The sequence below is a fragment of the Gymnoscopelus microlampas genome, assembly GCF_963454915.1.
Source record: "Gymnoscopelus microlampas genome assembly, chromosome: 12".
Taxonomy (NCBI): Eukaryota; Metazoa; Chordata; class Actinopteri; order Myctophiformes; family Myctophidae; genus Gymnoscopelus; species Gymnoscopelus microlampas.
Window position 1 is genome coordinate 34,168,300 of NC_139949.1, and position 22,208 is coordinate 34,190,507.

Below are 22,208 nucleotides of genomic sequence, written 5' to 3' on the forward strand. Positions count from 1 at the left end.
AAACCTACCTGCTAATGGCCACCTATTACCTGGCATTGAATAGCTATATTACCTGTAAATGAGCACATTTTCATCATTAAAGCCATGCTTTCCATTGTTTTGTGTGGAAAGAACAATCCGTAGTGATGACGCAATTGCTTGGTCTATTGTTCACCATAATGGCTGCTTATGAAATCCCCTCCATAGAATGTGGGAATAGCAAATCTATAAGCTCACAACAATCTACAAGCTCACAATGCCTGCTTTAAACACAGTTGTTTTTTGACATCTGTCTCTCAAACCATCACTATAAAGCCAGTGTGGGGGAACATTTCAAGTATATTCATCCAAGACAAACAGCTGATTAACAAACATTTCAGCTCATACTACTATTTATGACACTCTCCTGTCGGACTCCTGGCATTCGCGCAGTAAGGATCACAGAATTAGAAGCAACATCAATAAAATAAAAGTAAATGAAAACAAAACGCCTGCACATTTTCTCCATGCTACAAATATGTAATTATGACGTTTCGATCATACTTGGCTCTTTGTCAGGTCAAAATGTTTGAAAAATGGTAACCACAACCATACACCAGGTACATAGAAAACAATAATTTGTGAAAAACAGGTCATAGAGAAAACAGATCTTAAAAAATCATACTTCAAAATATAAAATATATTTTATCTGTACATAAACATGATATCAGATTCATCATCCCATATCAGAATCTACATCAACAATGTCCAACAATGTTGCATTAAGTGGAAAAACTGAAGAAATCTTAAAATCATGTACAGAGATAGGGTCTTAATTAAGACACAATTTTACAGACTTTTATAGAAAGAGAGATAAAGAAAAAAGAAAGATTCCACCTTACGAAGTCCCAGTTGGGTGAATCAGGCAATCTAGAAGGATTTTATAGTAATTTAAACTTCTGCACTGAAACATTCTGCAGTGCCACTATGTTACATCATTTGATACCAATAACAATCAGAGAAAGAATGATGGTGCATCAGGTCTCAGACACAGATGTCTTCAATGGACACTGATGTTCGTGTCGTTGTGGGTTTGATGGAAGCACATGTCACTGTAAGAGAGAGAGACGGCATGTTAGCATGTGGTATTGCATGCATGCAATTGTGTTTCTATATGTACGTATGTGAGAACCAGATGTCCTCACAGGGATACAAAAATGTAGAATTATGTAAAGTGAGGATATTTTGCTGTTCATAATAAATGGCTGTTTTAGGGAGAGTTTTAACTTGAATGGTAATATGTAGTGATTAGGGTTAAGGTACTGTATATGAATGTAGTGGTTAGTTTCAAAGGTTAGGTACTGTACAAGTACGGTATATAAGTACAAGAATGTTTGTGTACCATAAGCACACTCCTCCCCTCCGTCTAACTCCAGGTTCCTCTCCTTCTCTGTCTTCTGATCGCTACGGTTACCCCTCATCTCCACATAGACGTTCTCTTCCCGTTGACCTGAAAACAAACCCGTGAGATTGTAGTCCACTGTAAAAGACAGGAGATTATGATCTACTTTAATATACAATAGATCACAATCTCCTGATACATATCTCAAGAATGGTAGTCTCATGTAGCCAGACAACCAGAGATCTCTGCTATCAGTAGGTGAAGATCTCTGATCGTGGGGGTAGAGTTTGTTGGCATTAGGGGGCATATTTCCTGGCAGGGGCCCAAGGCAACTGCCTGGTTTCGCTGTTGGCAATGAGTGCTTCTGGCTACCAAAACTACCATACGACTGGCAATATGGGAACCCATTCGGTAAAAAAGAAGAATATTATTCCTATGCCACTTTCTCTTAAATTGTATGTGTGCTGGGATTTCATACCTTCTGTCTTTTATACAGCATGACATTTTATTTTCAATCTGGCAGTTCACTGCCAGATTCTTTGATTCCTTTACTTTAATCATTTTTAAATTGCTATGAATCCTTGTTACTCTCCGCAGGAGAGTATTGTTTTCACCTTCTAAATATGACACACCGATTGGTCAAGCCTCACGTGACACGTGACAATACGGTGAAATACTGTATAAATACATGGCGTCACTTTGACAGTGTCCTGCCACTGTCAAAGTGAGGTAAGACAGGAACCATCACGAAATGGCTGCATGTCTGATACATAATTGGCAGATAAGACAGACAGGACACTTATATAGACAGGAGGGATATGACACTTACACAGACGGATAGGACACTTACAGTACACAGACAGGACGGATAGGACACTTATACAGACAGGACGGATAGGACACTTATACAGACAGGACGGATAGGACACTTATACAGACAGGACGGATAGAACACTTACACAGACAGGACGGATAGGACACTTACATAGACAGGAGGGATATGACACTTACACAGACAGGGCGGATAGGACACTTACAGTATACAGACAGGACGGATAGGACACTTACAGTATACAGACAGGACGGATAGGACACTTATACAGACAGGAGGGATAGGACACTTACACAGACAGGAGGGATAGGACACTTACATAGACAGGACGGATAGGACACTTATACAGACAAGACGGATAGGACACTTATACAGACGGATAGGACACTTATACAGACAGGACGGATCGGACACTTATACAGACAGGATGGATAGGACAGTTAGAACATAAGAATTAGAACATTCCCAACATTCCCAACACAAGTCTGGTAAGAGTGAGGTAAGACAGGAACAATCACGAAATGGTTGAGAAATGGCGGATACTGTAACAATTGGATAGGACACTTACACAGACAGGACGGATAGGACACTTACACAGACAGGACGGATAGGACACTTACATAGACAGGACGGATAGGACACTTATACAGACAGGAGGGATAGGACACTTATACAGACAGGACGGATAGGACACTTATACAGATAGAACATTCCCAACATTCCCAACAGCAGAGAGTTGTGCTCCGAGGAGCACTTTTTCTAGTTTATTTACTTATTATTATTATATTCCTACCTTCTGTCTTTATCCCTCGCTGTCTCTTCTTCCTCAGACTGAAGAAGATGATTGAAGCCATGAATATAGATATGACGCCTATCACTGCAGCTACTACTAAGACATGAGCTGCTTAGAAAGAAAGAAGTTAAAAGCTGTTGCAGACTTGACTTTACATTACATTTTATTACATTACATTACATTGCAGGACAATGCAGAACTGTGACATCACATATATATTTAAGACTCACTCATCCTTATGTCTGCAGCAAACATTAATTAGGAAAATCATTAAATAATTATTAGTGCCTTTACTGCTGTTCCAGTTGTGTCCAGAGGGGGGTGTCATCCTCAAACTGAACTCCAGAATCCAACCTCAACCTCTCCTCCATCACAAATAACTCTATGGTTGACATACCTACTTGTACGACTACTCAGATATACACATACATGCAGATACAACATAAGTATACGTGTATACAGGGTATCTGCATCTCTAAAGTTACGATTTTAAGACCTTTTTTACAGCTAAAATAAAAAAAATAAAAAAACATAAGACCATTACTGTGTCAAAAGTAATCAACAAACTATACTATAAAAAATTGTCAAACATTGGCCAAATTGTCAAATATCACCCAAGAAAGAGGCACAAATTGTGAAAATAGACGCTCTACAAGCTCACAACGCGAGGCATTGTGAGCTTGTTCAGCTAATTTCCCAATATGTATCTGTGGAACCGAGTCAAACAAAATGTAATGCCTCAACAAGCCTGAAAAGGTTGAGAATCACTGCCCAGGATGACATGGCTTAACAGAAAGCAATAGAGCAGTTGTTGCAAGGGCTCCGCACCTGGAGGTCAGACTACCACAGTGGCCACTTTTAAAACTATTTAAGACTAATCCTATATTATAATTGGCTTAAGGGAGGACCGGCTGGTATGCGGCCGGACCTCTGACATCATGTCATCAAGTCACCATGACTCAGCCATAATCATATAAGGAGTTCCCAATGCAGCTACGCCCAAATATGGAGTGTGTTGTCTAACAGCTCCATATATGGGCACAGAAGGGGGCATGCCCATATATGAACATATACTGATGACATCAGGATCTCCATATACGGGTATTAAAAGGACAAGGACTGACAAATACAGAGATATAAATATATGGGCATAAAAGGGACAAGGACTGACAGATCTAGAGATCTCCACATACGGGCATATCACCATCCCCGTATATGGGCACATAATGTTGACATCAGGGATCTCCATATATGGGCATAAAAGGGACATGGACTGACAGATACAGATATCTCTATATATGGGCATATCAGTCGGATTTGTGGTGCGACTGAGCGTAGCGGCCCGAACTCTAGATGTGAGGGCCGTGACCCGAACCTCTAGTTTCTATAAAATGGCTTTCAACTAGAGGAATGCACAGCCAGACTGTGTTCATTCATACATTTTGTTTTATTGCCCCTTTGATTTTCTTATTGTCTGATTGAACCATTTGTTTCTGTTTTCCACTCTTTGTTATGTCTGTGAAGCACTTGTAAAACAACTTGTTTTTGAAAAGTGCAATACAAATAAAGTTAATTATTATATTGTAGTAAATAAAGGTTAATATAAATACCTCGACACGCCATCTGAAAGGGGTCGCTTTGTTGTTTGCTGATATCATTGCTGGCCACACAGACGACACTCCCATTCATGATTCTGCCAAGCAACAAGTTGGGACCATAAGAGATACCTGGATCGAGGGACACACTCTGATTGGTCAAACCTGTTAGCCAAAGTTCTGAGTGCTCAATAATCGTGTAAAACGTAATTATCATTGCTTTTGAATTAATTTACCAAATGGAATGCACTCAAATACAACAAGAATCCAGCATGTCAGACATGTACATTTATGAAAAAAAAACAAAAAAAAACCTGAAGAGATTATTTAAATACTAATTTAAAGCGTAAGTAACATTAATGCACCCCAGTAAAATGTACAGGCATTTGAGAGTACACAGAACATATCACTCAAATATTTGACTCCACTGCAGAAACGAAACAAGACGCTATAGGCTGCAATAATTACTGTAATTACAATAGTTATACGTACTGGTGGTTGTATTCCACTGGAAAAGGACTTGGTCTCCTTTGTCCACAGAACAGCTCAGAGAGATCTGGCCGTCCACCGTACAGGAACCCCTCACCAACGGGCTGGAAACTGGGTCTGAGAACAAAACAACAGAGGTAAAATAAATAATTACATTTGTGCACATCAGCACACACAGGGGCGTATGAAGTTTGGGTCAGTTTTGACAATGTACAGTCAAGCTGTAAATCAATTCCTATTTCTTAGCTAAACACGTAAATTTGATGCCTCCCCACGACCACATTTGGCGACAACTTGTCATTGCATCACTTTTAAGGTAGCTCTGCACCGACGTCGGCGGCGGTAGGCGTTGGAAAGCGTCTGTTGCCGAAAATTTGCTGTTGAATCAGGGGTGGGTACACCGTCGCGTCGGGTCGTAACTTGTAGGGAAGCGTCGGGTAGAAGCGGGTCGGCGGAGAGGAGATAGAGCTCTCTGGTTGGCTGCTCGAGACCTTTTCTAAAATGCGGTACATTTATTTTGTCTGAATACAGCGCATATCCATGCTATATTGATTTTACTGCAGCTGCATGTGTGCTCAAAATGCAGACAGCGTGGTACTGTGTGTGGCTCGTCTCATTCAAACAGCTGTCAGCTGTCATGTTTTCTCTGAAACAAAACTAAGCGTATGCTGTATAATTAACTTATAAATATCATAAGCACTTACTACTGCTTTTCTTTAAGGCGAGAAAGGTCTGTAAAATAACTCAAGCAACCGGTGGTATTCTGGCCCATAGGTTTCACTTGAGTATTTTTTTACCATAGCAAACCCGAGTGTTCATTCTCCAACTATTTCATGGGACAATGGATTTACAGGGAGGATAGATTGGTTGTTGAAAAAGACATCATGCCATAGGCTATTTTTTAGCACCATAGTAGCCGTCTGTCGGTGTCGGCTCTCAGGCGCATTCAGCAACTATTTTTTCACACCTTTGACTGATCTCCCGACTTACAGTACGTTTTAACAGCGGGCGACAACGCCCAAAAGATAAATAAAATCCATCTTTTCAGATCAACATCGTCCCCCCGCCCACTTCGCCTCATCGTCAGTAGTTGGCTCTCATAGACATATAATGCACTTCCGGAAAATACTATCCTGAATCGCCCGCTGTTAAAACGCACCGTTAGACTGCCAGTCGGTAGTAATCTGTTTGGTGGAGAGTTACCTATGTAAGATGACAGTTAGTTGTACTATAATCTGAGTTCCCAGAAGTTTTCGCCGGCTCGGCGAGGAACTTCTGGGCCAGAGCCCTGGGATTTGTGGGCGGGATGTAATTTACGCTCTGAATCTGAGCGGACACGCCTCTTACCGGTCTGGAGCTGTGCAACTTGTGTAAAAAGTCCGACGAGAGGCAAACAGCAGTACACAACAATGGCGGCCGAAATTTCTCAAGGGGAAATTGCTTCCTGTCGATCCTATTTAGATGCAACACCCACTGCATTTGGATCCCGCCCCCTTTTCTTCATTGGCTGTTGATTTGAATCACAACGCAGTGGCCGCGCCCCCGCTGTCCAAACTCCGAGGCAATGCCTCCCAGACTAGTTGTACTACTACTACAAATTTTATGTGGGGCTTCAACTTAAAAAAAAATCATATAGAGGAATTTTGCCACACCCATATTCAAGACCCCTAAAATATATGTTTTCAACACTTTTGATCCATGGGCAAAGTTTTGAAACTTCTCAAGTACCGACCGTAGTTTAGACCCTCAACAGACCTTGCAATTCAATAGTGCCTTCACATCGCCTTCGGTGCGACGGCCATGAAAATTTGTAACAGTCAAAATGAGTATACTGGTTAGGTTACTTAACAGTTCGATGAGTCATATAAAAGCACTCTGTTTCCATCTACCTAACATTATCTGAGACTTTTGCTAGTCAGTTATAAATAATGCTGGTCAATACTGTGAATCAAGAGGTGGTGTCGGGTTACGACACCCAGGTGTCACTTATGAACTCACTTATGAAAGCTCCAAAAGCTCCAAAAAGGAAAAGATTTTTTCACTCACCCAGTACAAGGAGCTGGAACTGTGGTTTGTTTAGAATGAGAATTCCATCACCATCAAAAACCTCCACAGTGTAGATTCCACTGTCTGTCCTCTGTACTTGTTTAAAACTCAATGTTCCGTTTTCCAAAAGCTCACACCTGTCCTCAAACAATTGTGTTACTTTTTTGTTCTTGGTGACCAGTGTTTCACTTGTCTCAGACAGCGGGGTGAACTTCCACCTGTAATCATCCTTTTTCTTCTTGTTTGTTCGGGATGTCAGTCTCGCCATGTTGTTGTAGGGAAGGAGGAGGATGGCGTCGCCACTTTGCTTGACCATTCTGGTGACATTCTTCTCAGCCGACACTGATGTCAAACACAAGGGTCAACATTTAAATGCTTTATTCCCCAAGTAGTCAACAATTAATATTCAATTTAAAGATTTGTATCTTTTATCTTCAGATTTATTCCAGCGAGGTAAAGAAAACGTATACAGAGTGAAGACTTGTTCAGATATACAGTAGCCTACATACTCTACTCGTCAGAGAATTCTATTCAATTATATTCAGCCTATCAATTGAATCATTTAATTAACTAGACCCTGATTAACCCCCTTCTTTCTGTGAAATAAGTATTTTGGTCATTTTAAGAAGAAAAACTGAATTAATTGAAATAATATCCAAGCAGCACGCCATTGCCATAGTGGAGCGCTGTGCACAGACCTAAATACTCACCATGATGGCTCATCAAGACCACGACCACGATGCTGAAATGGAGGATCCTGTTGGACTTGAGTCCTCTGTCAGTGTTATCTCTAAACATGTCTTCTCACCAGAAGATGTGATTGCATGGAGAAACCAACTCTATGTAATGTAATGATAGACTGGTCTGAACTTGTTCAATCAATCAAGGTGGCGTTTGACAGTAGTTTTGTTCCCTGTTGAATACGGAAGTGGATTGTTTATGAGGCCAGAAATGTGGTGTGTGTGTGTGTGTGTGTGTGTGTGTGTGTGTGTGTGTGTGTGTGTGTGTGTGTGTGTGTGTGTGTGTGTGTGTGTGTGTGTGTGTGTGTGTGTGTGTGTGTGTGTGTGTGTGTGTGTGTGTGTGTGTGTGTGTGTGTGTGTGTGTGTGTGTGTGTGTGTGTGCGTGCGCGCACTGTGCTGTGCGCTGTGCACAGACCTAAATACTCACCATGATGGCTCATAAAGACCACGATGCTGAAATGGAGGATCCTGTGGTAGGACTTGAGTCCTCTGTCAGTGTTATCTCTAAACATGTCTTCTCACCAGAAGATGTGATTGCATGGAGAAACCAACTCTATGTAATGTAATGATAGACTGGTCTGAACTTGTTTGATTGATTGATTGATTGATTGATTGATGTACTTTATTTAGTAAGACATGAGAACAACAGTACATGGAAGTACAAATTCACAATACAAGGTCTACTAAACTGGAAGACTCATAAAAGCACTGAGCTTGTTTCAAATGAGTTCCCCACGCACACAAATCAATCAATCAAGGTGGCGTTTGACAGTAGTTTTGTTCCCTGTTGAATACGGAAGTGGATTGTTTATGAGGCCAGACATGTGGTGTGTGTGTGTGTGTGTGTGTGTGTGTGTGTGTGTGTGTGTGTGTGTGTGTGTGTGTGTGTGTGTGTGTGTGTGTGCGTGTGCGTGTGTGTGTGTGGTAAGATGCAGTTGCAAATCCAGGAGACTACGTGTCTGATCGCTTTGATTAAATACTTTATTAACAAATTGCAAACAGTACAGCAGTACAATTACACAAGCAATGTTAAAAGGATAACACAAAAAGCCCTGAGGGCTTGTTTCCATTGTGGTCTATTCAATTCATCAAGACACATAAAACATACAATACTATACAAAAAAATCATCAATGTTGGGAGCAATAGAGTACCAAAGTTCTGCCGTCACTCGCGCTACCCCTGGTCACGAAAGTATTTTTTCTATTGAAAATCCCATAGAGAAATCTTAGATCGCATCATATAAGAACTGTGTTCCAAAAATAAACAAATCAGCCCAGCGATTTTGTCAGGTATGTCACTATTTGTTGTTTCTGATATTCAGTTACATTTGATAACGTGTTTGGAAAAACAATAGGCTATGTATTTGGATAAATGAGTACTTTTTCACCGTCAGCTGATGCTTCATATCCATTTGAGTAAAATCATATGAGTATCTTGTAAGTTGTTCTACTCTCTCTACATCATGGGTTCCCAAACTTTTCAGCCCACGACCCCAAAATTATACGGAAATTGACTTTTTGCGGATGATGTGGTCCTGATGGCACAATCGGTCCAAGACCTTCAGCTCTCACTGGATCGGTTCGCAGTCGAGTGTGTGGCGGCTGGGATGAGAATCAGCATATCCAAATCTGAGAACATGGTTCTCAGCAGGAAACCGATGGATTGTGCAGTCCGGGTAGGGAATGAGGCTTTGCCCCAGGTGAAGGAGTTTAAGTATCTCGGGGTCTTGTTCACGAGTGAGGACGGAGCAGGAGATCAGCTGGAGAATCGGAGCAGCAGGAGCGGTATTGCAGTCGCTGTACCGCACTGTTGTGACGAAACGAGAGCTGAGCCAGAAGGCAAAGCGCTCGGTCTACCGAGCAATCCTCGTTCCTACTGTAGTCTCACCTATGGTCATGAAGTGTGGGTCATGACCGAAAGAATAAGGTCGCGGGTACAAGCGGCCGAAATGAGTTTTCTCAGACGGGTGGCTGGCATCTCCCTTAGAGATAGGGTGAGAAGTTCAGTCACCCGAGAGCGACTCGGAATAGAGCCGCTGCTCCTTCGCTTGGAAAGGAGCCAGCTTACAGTAAGTGGTTCGGGCATCTAGTGCGGATGCCTCCCGAGTGTCTCCCTAGGGAGGTCCTCGCTGCACGTCCCACTGGGAGGAGACCCCGGGGCAGACCAAGGTCCAGAGGGCGGGATTACATCTCCACACTGACCTGGGAACGCCTCAGGATCCCCCAGGAGGAAGTTGCTAATGTTGCTCAGGAGAGGAAAGTCTGGGGCTCTCTGCTGGAACTGTTGCCCCCGCGACCCGACTCCGGATAAGCGGTTGAAGATGGATGGATGGACATATCACTGTAAGAGAGAGAGAGGGCATGTTAGCATGTGGTACAGTGTATGTGTGCGTATGTATGTGCGTGTGCATTTGGGGATCCACTTCTAAACAGGTTTTACATTTGTGCATTGCTTCCTGTTACGACAGTTTGTGCGTAAGTGTGTGACTAATGTGTGACTTCCTTCTCATGTGTTTGTGTAAGCACATCTGTAGAACAAATCCACAAATGTATGGTGCAATCATGTGTGTTTTTATAGTTTTTTATTAGTCGTGAACCACAGAATTCTATCCACTAATGTGTACCGCATGATCGACAAATGTTCACAGTGAAAATCCTATCCCACTATGTATTATTTGGGTTGTGCAAAGTTATATGCACAAAAATAAAGAGTGATTTGCAAATATGCATCACTTAGTCTGTAAATGTACAATTTAATTTCTCAGAGAATTATATAGATTTATATATATTTATTTATAGACCAACAAAAAATACAGGTCAGCTCATATTTATGCATTTGTGGATCCATGCCTGTGAAACAGGTTTGCATATAGGTTACATATCGATCCCTTCCTGTAAATTTGTGACTTGACATTGTCCGATTCATGCTACAGATGGTTTGTAGAATAATACCACAAATGTAAGGTTATTCTGCTTCCCTGAAATTAGGGAACCTTTACATCTACAAGATTCCCCAATTCCGCTCTGTATTCCTGTACACTGGCAATGTTTAGGTTGTTTACCATTGCAGGTGACAGAGAGGAATGATTTTTTTTTTATGACGATTTATTTAGTTTTCTTTGTGTTCAAAATTAATGAGTTAACTGAACCAGCTTATAGAGAATTGTGGATGAGCAATCATAGATGCAACCTGGGAGAAGTGAGGAGCATTAGCTGAACTCTGATGGATCAGGCAGTGAGCTCCGAGAACACACACTGTATAGTGAGTTTTACTAATAAGAAATCTTCACATGTATCCAATTACAATTACCCTGCAACACTCAGCACAACTGCAACACACCTGCCAGAATCATGATTTTCAGGATGTTATTTATTTGTGTAAGTGTAATGTTAGAATTGTGGGACAGACGCTCGTAAAAAAAATAATTGGGTCATTTTCGACCATGTTAGATTCATCGAAAACACCCGTCCTTGGTTCTGGTGACTGTCCTTCTAATACGTGAGGAGACCGTGTTTTTGTCTTTGTCTCCGCCAGGAGACTATGTTTTCGTTCTCGTCCTTCCGTGTGTCCACCAAGCTAACATTGGTCAAGCTTCACGTGACACGTGACAATATGTTGAAAGGGTGTGCTTTGATTGGCTAGCGAGACGCATGATGAAATAGAGATCTATAAATAGGTGTGTCACTTCAAAAGGTATCTTTTGAAGTGAGGTAAGACAGGATTAATCAGGAACAGTACTGGCGGAGACCTGTGCTCCGAGGAGCACATTTTCTAGTTTCAATTACTTTTGAAAATGAAAACATTTAAATACTATAAAAATATAAAATAAAATACATGAAAAAAGTAATCGAAAAAACACGGCCCCTCGTGTATTAGGAGGGCAGGATGAGTCACCAGAATCAAGGACGGGTGTTTTTGATGAATCTAACATGTTAAAAATGGAGTTTGAAGTTACAATGGGTTTGTGTAGGAAGGGGGCGTGTCGGATAAGATGAATATCAAATATCTAAATACTGAATCAAGCAACTTAAAAACTCTCTGGGGGCTCACAAAGGCCTGAGTAGACGATAAAATGACCCAACGTTTTTTTGAAAGTGAAATATCCCTTTAACACATACCATAAGGAGACTCCTCCCCTCTTTCTTCCTCCAGGCTCTTAAAGTTTAATGTTAAATTCTTTGATATATTTTCATCATTATTTTTTAATTGCTATGTATCATTGCTTGTTAGATCTTTTTTTTTACAAAAATATATATTAATATTATATATTTTATTATTATTATTATATTCCTACCTTCTGTCATCATCCCTTGCTGCCTCTTCTTCTTCAGGTTGAGGAAGATGATTGAAGCTATCAGTAGAGATATGAAGCCTGTCACCACAGCTACTCTAATGAGAGAATCTCTCACCACCAGACTGGAAACTGGGTCTGAGAAATAAGACGCCATGTTAGGGCCAACTTGGTGAAGAAAAAAATAATAATACGTTGATTTCTGAGTAAAATCTCGGAAATATTCGACTTTATTATCTCACATTATTAACTAGAAAATTTAGAAATGTTTATTCAAGGAGGCGCGATCCTATCCCTACTTTGGATCATAGCCTATAAATCACCCACTTTCAAATGGATGGCCTCATCAAATGATACATTGCAATCGGATTCAGCAATAAGGAAATAGGCTACTCTTAATAGAAGAACGTTTTATTCAATGCGTTATGACTACGCACTGTGTGGGTGTTCACTCCACACTGTGCACCAGCCAAATTTATACTTTGTTCTAAGACAGGGTTGTGCACAGAAAATAGCCGATCTATAAGCTCACAAGCATGTCACAAACCTGACACGTTGTGAGCTTGTAGATTGGCTATTTTCGACATGTGACCCGCTGTACGTCGAAGTATAAATTGAGCTCGTGCAAATTAAATCAATATCATATATGAATTAATCCACTGATTGAAAAATTATAAACTCACAGATTTTCCACATAAAACTAAGAGATTTACCTTGCATTAGGCTATCAATAGGGTCTTGGCACCGCCTTCAGTACTAGGGCCTTAAAATTAGTATAGGCTGTCAAAAGAACATGCGTAACATTGTAACATTTTGACCACATGCCTAGCGTCCCTATTCTGGGGCAAACATTGCAAAAATAGCCAATCTACCAGCTCACAACGCTTCGCAATGCAACGGCTATTTTTGGCAAAGAGATTTGGTGTAAAGGGAAATACTGGCAGACCTAGTATATTAGAGCCCTGGGTGACACCAGTCAATAAGTAATGAGTCGTAAGATCATATGTTTCCATATACCTAACCTCATTTAATACTATACTGCATAGTCAGTTATACATAATGCTGGTCATTACTGTGAATCAAGAGGTGGGGTCAGGTTAGGACATCCAGACTAGGACGTCCTCCTAACTCCAAAAGACCCCAAAAAGGTTTTGTCTTTTTTGCTCAAACACTCACCCATAACAAGGAGCTGGAACTGTGTTTCGTACAGAAATGTTCCATCATTATCAAAAACCTGCAGGCTGTAGGTTCCGCTGTCTGACATCTGTGCTTGCTTAAATCTCAACGCTCCGCTTTCCACCAGTAGCAAGCACCTGCCCTTAAATGAGTCTGTTACGTTGTTCTTCATGGTGACTCTCTGGGACTCTGTGTCTGTCTTCCACCTCTTCCAATCGTACCTTTTCTCCTCATTTTTCAGGAATACCAGCTGCTCTGTCTTGTTGTACTGTATGGGAGGCCTCCCATCTTTGGGATGGAGGATGACCTCTGTGCTCTGGTAGACTCTCATGGTGCCATCCTCCTCAGCCAACACTGATGTCAAAACACAAAGTGTCAACATGTAAATGCTTTATTCTCCTGAAGCAGTTGCCTATGACAGTGGTTCTCAAACTTTTCCATGTGAAGGACCTACAAATCAATACGTATTTGGTGGGGACCCTCTGGAACCCCCTCAAGGACACCTGGTGGTCCCCGGACCCGGAGCAACAAGTAAAGGTGACAACCTCACAACTTTGTGCTATTTAAAATGTATTTTAACAAAACATCCCCTTTCTTTAAGCATTGATGAATGGAGAATAAAAAGTTCTCTCTCTCTCTCGCTCTCCTCAAATAAGTATTTTTGGTCATTTGCTTTTGAAAACAAAACAAACAAACAAAGAATAGTATGTGTAGAGTATATAGTTTTTTTGTATGATCACATCACAATCACGTATACTCACCAAGATGGCTCATCAAGACCACGGCTACGATGCTGAAACGGAGGATAGGCCTACTGTAGGACAGAGGACTGTAGAGTCCTCTGTCAGTCTTATCTCCAAACATCTAAACCATCTTCTAAACCAAACCTACTATACAATTCTGGTTTTGGTCAATTGTTGTGTGGTAGTACACTGATGGCTGGTCGGATGTAGAGGCAAGGTAGTGGTTGGTATTTTTGTTTCCTGTTGAATAAGGAAATGGATTGTTTCAATGTGAGTGTGTGTGTGTGTGTGTGCGTGTGCGTGCGCGCGCTAAAAACAAGCCAAAGTATTGTTTCCATTGTGGTCCATCGTCGGTCCAAAGGCGTGACTATAAGAACCCAAACGAACACAAATCATTGTTGGACACAAAGTCACAGATGAGCTGTGAATGTTTGGATTCAACTTGATTTCCAAATCAAATTCCCAAATCTGTCTACTGACACAGCAACTTGTACCATTCACAGCTGTGTTAGCTTTCTGAAAGATAATGATGACACCTACTGTATGTGACTTAAGGTGACTCCACCAAACAGAATACTTCCAACTACAACAGACTGGCAGTCTGTAGTCGAAAGTAAAAAAGTCCTGCGCAAAATTTGCAAACTATTTCCCACCAAATACACAGACACACACAAACATAGGGGCGGCCATGGCTGAGTGGTTAGTGAGCCCGCCTGGGGAGCCAGGTACGATTCCAGACCATGACAGCAATGTGTCGATGTGTGTTTCATTGAGCAAGACTCTTCACCCCTAATTGCTCCCCGGGCGCCAATGGAGGGAGAAGGCTGCCCACTGCTCCTAGTTGTTATAGGATGGGTTAAAAGCAGAGGACGAATTTCACGCTATGTGCATATATATACATATATACACATAATGTGACAAAATAACACCCCAAAGGAGTGGGGACTATTCTATTCTATTCTATAGCATACAGGCCATTGTGACTGCTATGCAAGGTTCATTTCTACACTTGTAGTATAGAATAAGAAATGTATAAGAAATTAACCTCGATAGAGCAACGAAACTGATAGTGGTCTTTGCTGTTGGTCGGTTTTGCAGTATCTTTATTTCAGTTCAGTCTCATCATGTACGTAGGTGGAGGAAAAGAATAGGAGTGCAACAGTTAATACAACTGATTGATATAATCAATTATTAAAAAACATATTTTAATAAAACAATACATTTTCAAAAATACAGAAAATAGCAGATCACAGATCTTGTATATATATTTTTTCATGTGACACAATTGTAGGGCGAAGGACAAATCAATACTATACAAAAGAATCATCAATATTGGGAGCAATAGAGTACCGAAGTTCTGACGTCACTCCCGCTACCCCTGGTCACAGAAGTATTTTTTCTATTGAAAATCCCATAGAGAAATCTTAGATTGCGTCATATAAGAGTTGTGTTCCAAAAATAAACAAAACAGCCCAGCGATTTTGACAGGTATGTGCCTCTTTGTTGTTTCTGATATTCAGTTACATTTGGAAAAACAATATATAAGCTATGTATTTGGATAGATGACCGTCACCGTCAGCTGATGCTTCATATCCATTTGAGTAAAATCATATGAGTATCTTGAAGACCAGGTCCATTGCAAGTTGCTTGCAATGGACCCCTTTGAGAGGGGGTGGGGAGTGGGGGTTATGTTGACCAATACATACCATTAGTGTCAAATTGGAGCTTGAAATGTACAAAAGTATTGCCATCAAAATATACTTTAAGTAAAACTACTCACATTTAAAAAAAATTGTCAAGCTTTTTCCAAAATAGCAGATCTACAAGCTACAAACGCATCATATTGTAGATCAGCTTTTTTCAAATAGTCGAAGTATAGCGGAGGTGGGTTGAAATGTACAACCAGTTTAGCATCAAATATATACTTTGAGTACCATTGTACCAAAGTAAAAGTACTCAAATCTTCAGATCTACAAGCTCATAACGCTAGTGTGCTCGCTGAGCCCACAATTATAAGCGTAATGTGGCTGTCGCTGCAGTCAGTAGCACAGTGCCGGTGCTAGGTAATTTGGCGCCCTAGGCAATATTTTTCCTGGCGCCCCCCCCCCCCCCCCCCACCCCCCCGCACCGCCACCGTTTTCTGCCACAGCGCCACCTAGATTCTGGAAAAAAAAAAAAAAAAAAAGTTTTTTTTTTTTTTTTTTTTTTTTGCGCCCCCCCCCTAGTGGCGCCCTAGGCAACTGCCTACTCTGCCTAATAGGGCGCGCCGGCTCTGCAGTAGCAAAATGATGGATGAGTATGTAAATAAAAATATAGTAACCTACATGTTATCTCCTGGTATGGTGAGAGCAACTAACTGCAACTAGCAAATAATTGTCTTGAAGATGGTCGGTACCTAATATAAAATAATCTCTGTCCCTGGCTGTTCTAGCCGGACAAAGATGATAAATACCTTCATACACCCTGTGAAAGGGAGTGCTGTGCTATTTACATTCATGATTCTGATACCAGGATCAAGCGATTCACTCGGATTGGTCAAATCTGTTAGCCAAAGTTCAGAGTACTCAAATTATTTTCTCAAATATATATATATATATTTTTTTACAAACTTCATAGCACACATGGAATCCATTATTTCAGTTATGTGAATATGTTAAATAAAGCTAGAAAACTGAAGATTAGTCAAATGACTGACTGACTGACTGACTGACTGACTGAGCAACAGAGGGGGTAGAAACCTTATCATGACAACTATATTTTTAAAACTGTTATGAAATGCCTTGAAGCAACAAAACTCTGAAAACAAAGAATAGCTAACTTTTGATTGATTGATTTTTATTTGACAGATTTAAAAATATACATACATATACCAACCATACACACAATAACATTGTTGAGGAAATTAAAACAAAATAAAGTCATAAAGAGGAAAGACATATTATTTCCATTGAGGTCCTCGTTGTAACACGGGCAAGACTGACAATACATGAGTCACTTAAATACACAGTAAAAAAATATAAAAAATAAAAACATAACATATACAGTATACATTCAAGAACACATTTTTCTCTTCCACTCTCTAGCTGCTGAGTACAAAAACATGTTTTCCCCTGATGCACTCTTAAATCTACAGGGGACAAAATTGGTTGCACTTTCTGATTGACCTTAACTATAACTCTTAAAACCATCCTCTCCCCAGTTAGAGGCTGGTAAAGCTCACAACCTAAGTAACTAATAACACAGTTATTTGTTGACATCTGTGTCTCAAACCATCACTATGAAGCCAGATGATCTACTCAGCTTCATCTTGATCCCAAAGAGAATAGACTCCATCTTGCCTAAATGTAGAGACAGCCTATTATCAAAGCCATTTGCTTAAACTTCTCTCAATTTCTGTATTAATTTGAGCGCTTGCTACGCTTTCACGCTTTTGATGTTTATAACAGCACTATTTCAAATCTGTGATGTCCTGTTTAACAAAAACGTTGTGGGGGAACATTTCAAGTATATTCATCCAAACAGCTGATCAACAAACATTTCAGCTCATGCTACTATTCATGACTCTCTCCTGTGGGACTCCTGGCATTCACACTCGTGCACTAAGGATCACAGAATTAGAAGCAACATCAATAAAAGAAAAGTAAATGAAAATAAAACACCTGCACATTTCCTCCATGCCACAAATGTGTAAATATGTTTTGATCATACTTGGCTCTTTGTCAGGTAAATTAAATGGTAACCGCAACCACCAAGTACAGTACATAGAAAACAATACATTGTTAAAAACAGATCATAGAGATCCATCAAATATATATATATATATATATGTCAAATATATCTGTACAAAAACAGGATATCAGATTCATCATCCTATATCAGAATCTACATCAACCATGTCCAAAAATGTTGTATTAAGTGGAAAAACTCAATTTCACAGCCTTTTATAGAGAGAGAGATAACGAAAAAATAAAGATTCCGCCTTACGAAGTCCCAGTTGGCTGAATCAGGCAATCTAGAAGGATTTTATAGTAATTTCAACTTCTGCACCGAAACATTCTGCTGTGCCACAATGTTACATCATTTGATATCAATAACAATCAGAGACAGAATGATGGTGCATTTGAGAGTTCATACCATAATGTAAACATTCTGATTCTGAGCTGGTTTCATATTCTGATCAGGTCTCAGACATTGCTGTCCTCTACGGACACTGATGTTCGTGTCGTTGTGGGTTTAATGGAAGCACATATCACTGTAAGAGAGAGAGACGGCATGTTAGCATGTAGCACAGTGTATGTGTGCGTGCGTGCAAGTCACACGCATTTGGGGATCCACTTCTAAACAGGTTTAACATTTGTGCTTCCTGTTAAGGCAGTTTGTGCGTAATGCGTGTAGTAATGTGACTTCCTTCTCATTTGTTTGCGTAAGGACATCTGTAGAATAAATCCACAAATGTATGGCGCAATCATGTGTTTTTTTTTTTTTTTTGTCGTGAATCACAGAAGACTATCCACTAATGTGTACCGCATGATTGACAAATGTTTCACTATCCTCAAAAATGTATTATTTGGGTTGTGCAAAGTTATATGCACAAAAATACTGAGTGATTTTCAAATATGCATCACTTAGTCTGTAAATGTACATTTTAATTTCTCAGAAAATTATATAGATTTTACAAATCTAAAACCAACAAAATAGGCCTATACAGGTCAGCTGGGTTCAGAGCTAAGGAGAAGTGAGGAGCATTAGCTTAACTCTGATGGATCAGGCATTGAGCTCCGAGAACATATAGTCAGTTTTGCTAATGAGAAATCTTAGAAAATATTCACATGCATCCAATTACAATTACCCTGCAACACTCAGCACAACTGCAACACACCTGCCAGAATCATGATGTTGCATGATTTGCAGGATGTTATTTATTTGTGTAAGTGTAATGTAATAATTGTGGGACAGCTGCTCGTAAAATGAGTGTGGTCACCCCAGTTAAGTATGTAGTGGTTAAGGTTGGGTATGGTTTGGATAAAGATTATGTACTGTATGTGGTTAGGGTCAAAGGTTAGCTACGTAAAAGACTGGATAGGAAACTTAAGTAGAAATCAGTCCTCACAGGTATCCACAAGTTTCCTAGGGCGTTGTGGGCATCACTTCCTGTCGATTTGATCCCTGATACCTGATGAAATCGACAGGAAGTGATGCCCACAACGCCCTAGGAAACTTGTGGATATAATTGCAAGAATGTGTGCATACCATAAGGACACTCCTCCCCTCCTTCTTCCTCCAGGCTCTTCTCTGGCCTTTGTTCGCCACGGTCACCACACATCACCACATAGATGTTCTCTTCCCGTGGACCTGAAAACAAATACATAAGATTGTAATCTACTGTAATTGTAATAGACATTATATTATAATCTACCATAATAGACATTAGATCACAATCTCCTGGCAGGTATCTCATGAATAGTAACTTTGACACATTCCTGGGATAATATTGTACTCATGCCACTTACTCGTAAATCGTGTGTGTGGGATTTCATGCATGTTTTCTTAGAATTGGATGATTTTTTTTTTTTAATGCTAAGGTTTACTGTAAAAGATTTTCCTTTTTAATTGCTATGTATCATTGCTTGTTAGATATTTTATACAAAAATATGTATTATTATTGATATTAATATTATATATTGTATTATTATTATATTACCTTCTGTCATCATCCCTTGCTGCCTCTTCTTCCTCACGTTGAGGAAGATGATTGAAGCTATCAGTAGAGATATGAAGCCTGTCACCACAGCTACTGTAATAACCAGACTGAAAACTGGGTCTGGGAAATCTTGGTGGAAAAAATATAAAAAAGAAAAATAAGTTGAGAAAATCTCGGAAACATTCTACTTTATTATCTCACAGATTTGCTACATTAAACAAAAACATCTTTTAGTTTTATGTGGCAAATCTGTGAGTTTATAAATTCGAAGAGTTCATGTACTAGCAAATTTCCGACATTATTAACTAGCAAATTTCTGAGAAAATAAACTTGAGTATTCGGCTATTTTCGGTGCGTGACCCCGTCTTACAACAAAGTATAAATTCGGCAGCCGCCTGCCGCACAGTCTGGAGTGAACACCCACACAGTGCATAGTCATAGCGCATTGAATAAAGCGTTCTTCTATTGATTAATTTAATTCAAGAGTAGCCTATTAACTTATTGCTAAATCCGATTGCAATGTATCATTTGATTAGGCCATCCATTTGAAAGTGGGTGATTTATAGGCTATGATCCAAAGTGATAGGATCGCGGCGCGTCTCCTTAAATAAACATTTCTGAGTTTATTTTCTCAGAAATTTGGTAGTTAATGTCAGAAATTTGCTAGTTCCTAAACTATCATAAGAAGATCATATGTTTCCATATAGGCCTACCTAACCTCATTTAATACTATATACTGCATAGTCAGTTATACATAATGCTGGTCAGTATTGTGAATCAAGAGGTGGGGTCAGGTTAGGACATCCAGACTAGGACGTCCTCCTAACTCCAAATAACCCCAAAAAGGTTTTGTCCTTTTTGCTCAAACACTCACCCATAACAAGGAGCTGGAACTGTGTTTCGTACAGTAACTTTCCATCATGATCAAAAACCTGCAGGCTGTAGTTTCCGTTGTCTGACATCTGTGCTTGCTTAAATATCAACGCTCCGCTTTCCACCAGTAGCAAGCACCTGCCCTTAAATGAGTCTGTTACGTTGTTCTTCATGGTGACTCTCTGGGACTCTGTGTCTGTCTTCCACCTCCAATCGTACTCCACATTTTTCAGGAATACCAGCTGCTTTGTCTTGTTGTACTGTATGGGAGGCCTCCCATATTTGGGAAGGAGGATGACCTCTGCACTTTGCTGGACTATCATGGTGCAATCTTCCTCAGCCAATGCTGATGTCAAAACACAAGTGTCAACATATACAGTAAATGCTTTATTCTCCTAAAGCAGTAGCCTATGACAGTGGTTCTCAAACTTTTCCCTGTCAAGGACCAACAAATGAATATGTATTTGGTGGGGACCCCCTGGAACCCCCTCAAGGACACCTGGCGGTCCCTGGACCCCACTTTGAGAACCATTGAATTACAGATACGTGCAAATGTACTTGACAGACCTCAGCAACAAGTAAAGGTGACAATCTCACAACTTTGTGCTATTTTTTTGAACAAAACATCCCCTTTAAGCTTTGACGAGTGGAGAATAAAAAGTTATATTATAGTATGTGTAGAGTATATCGTTTTTTGTATGATCACATCACAATGACATAATTATGCAAAATACAGACTACAAATACAAACACAATTGAAATCATAAGCATGGCCACTTGCCCTCTTGATGTTTGACAAATGTTCATGGAAACGCACTCTGACCTTGCCGCTTTTATAAGCCTAAATTGTAATAATAAATGTGCTTAGAAAATGTCTGTGACTCTATAATAGATAAGTACACCAGACCTACGTATACTGTACTCACCAAGATGGCTCATCAAGACCACGGCTACGATGCTGAAACGGAGGATAGGCCTACTGTAGGACCTGAGTCCTCTGTCAGTCTTATCTCTAAACATGTCTTCTAAACCAAATCTACTTTACAATTCTGGTTTTGTTCAATTGTTGTGTAGTAGTACACTGATGACTGGTCGGATGTCAGGTTCATCAGTGGCAAGTCGGTGGTTGGTATTTGTGTTTCCTGTTGAATAAGGAAATGGATTTTGTGTGTGTGTGTGTGTGTGTGTGTGTGTGTGTGTGTGTGTGTGTGTGTGTGTGTGTGTGTGTGTGTGTGTGTGTGTGTGTGTGTGTGTGTGTGTGTGTGTGTGTGTGTGTGTGTGTGTGTGTGTGTGTGTGTGTGTGTGTGTGTGTGTGTGTGTGCGTGCGTGCGTGCGTGCGTGCGTGCGTGCGCCGACACAGACCACTTCTTTCTGTTCTCACGGTGCATTCAGAACCATGCGGGGGTGGCTCCTAACAGCCACTCAGTCAGTTGTATCTTGTATTCAAAGTTCTTCATCCAAACATCAATACCAGATTGTTCACATGTATGCATCAGTTGCACAAAACATTGTTGAAAAAGAACAGACAAAAAAAGGAAGAAAATAGTTTACACCATGGAAATATTTAA

The 22,208-nt window shown here is 40.3% G+C and overlaps 1 protein-coding gene across 5 annotated transcripts; it reads right to left on the bottom strand.

Annotated features, from left to right (window-relative positions):
- Nucleotides 1–563: 563 nt before the first annotated feature.
- LOC311057564 (T-cell surface antigen CD2-like) lies at nt 564–21,721 on the bottom strand. 5 transcript variants are annotated; one of them, XM_084074549.1, is made up of 7 exons: nt 7,826–7,997; nt 7,116–7,457; nt 5,073–5,186; nt 4,596–4,712; nt 2,986–3,093; nt 1,361–1,468; nt 564–1,070 (listed from the first exon to the last, which is right to left on the bottom strand). In XM_084074549.1, the coding sequence occupies exons 1-7, from the start codon at nt 7,911–7,913 to the stop codon at nt 1,003–1,005; spliced, it is 945 nt and encodes a 314-aa protein (XP_083930675.1). In that variant the 5' UTR covers nt 7,914–7,997; the 3' UTR covers nt 564–1,002. The 5 variants fall into 5 exon arrangements, with proteins under 5 accessions (XP_083930675.1, XP_083930676.1, XP_083930674.1 ...); XM_084074550.1 differs by having other exon boundaries at nt 1,370–1,468; nt 2,986–3,096; XM_084074548.1 differs by having other exon boundaries at nt 2,986–3,096.
- Nucleotides 21,722–22,208: the final 487 nt, after the last annotated feature.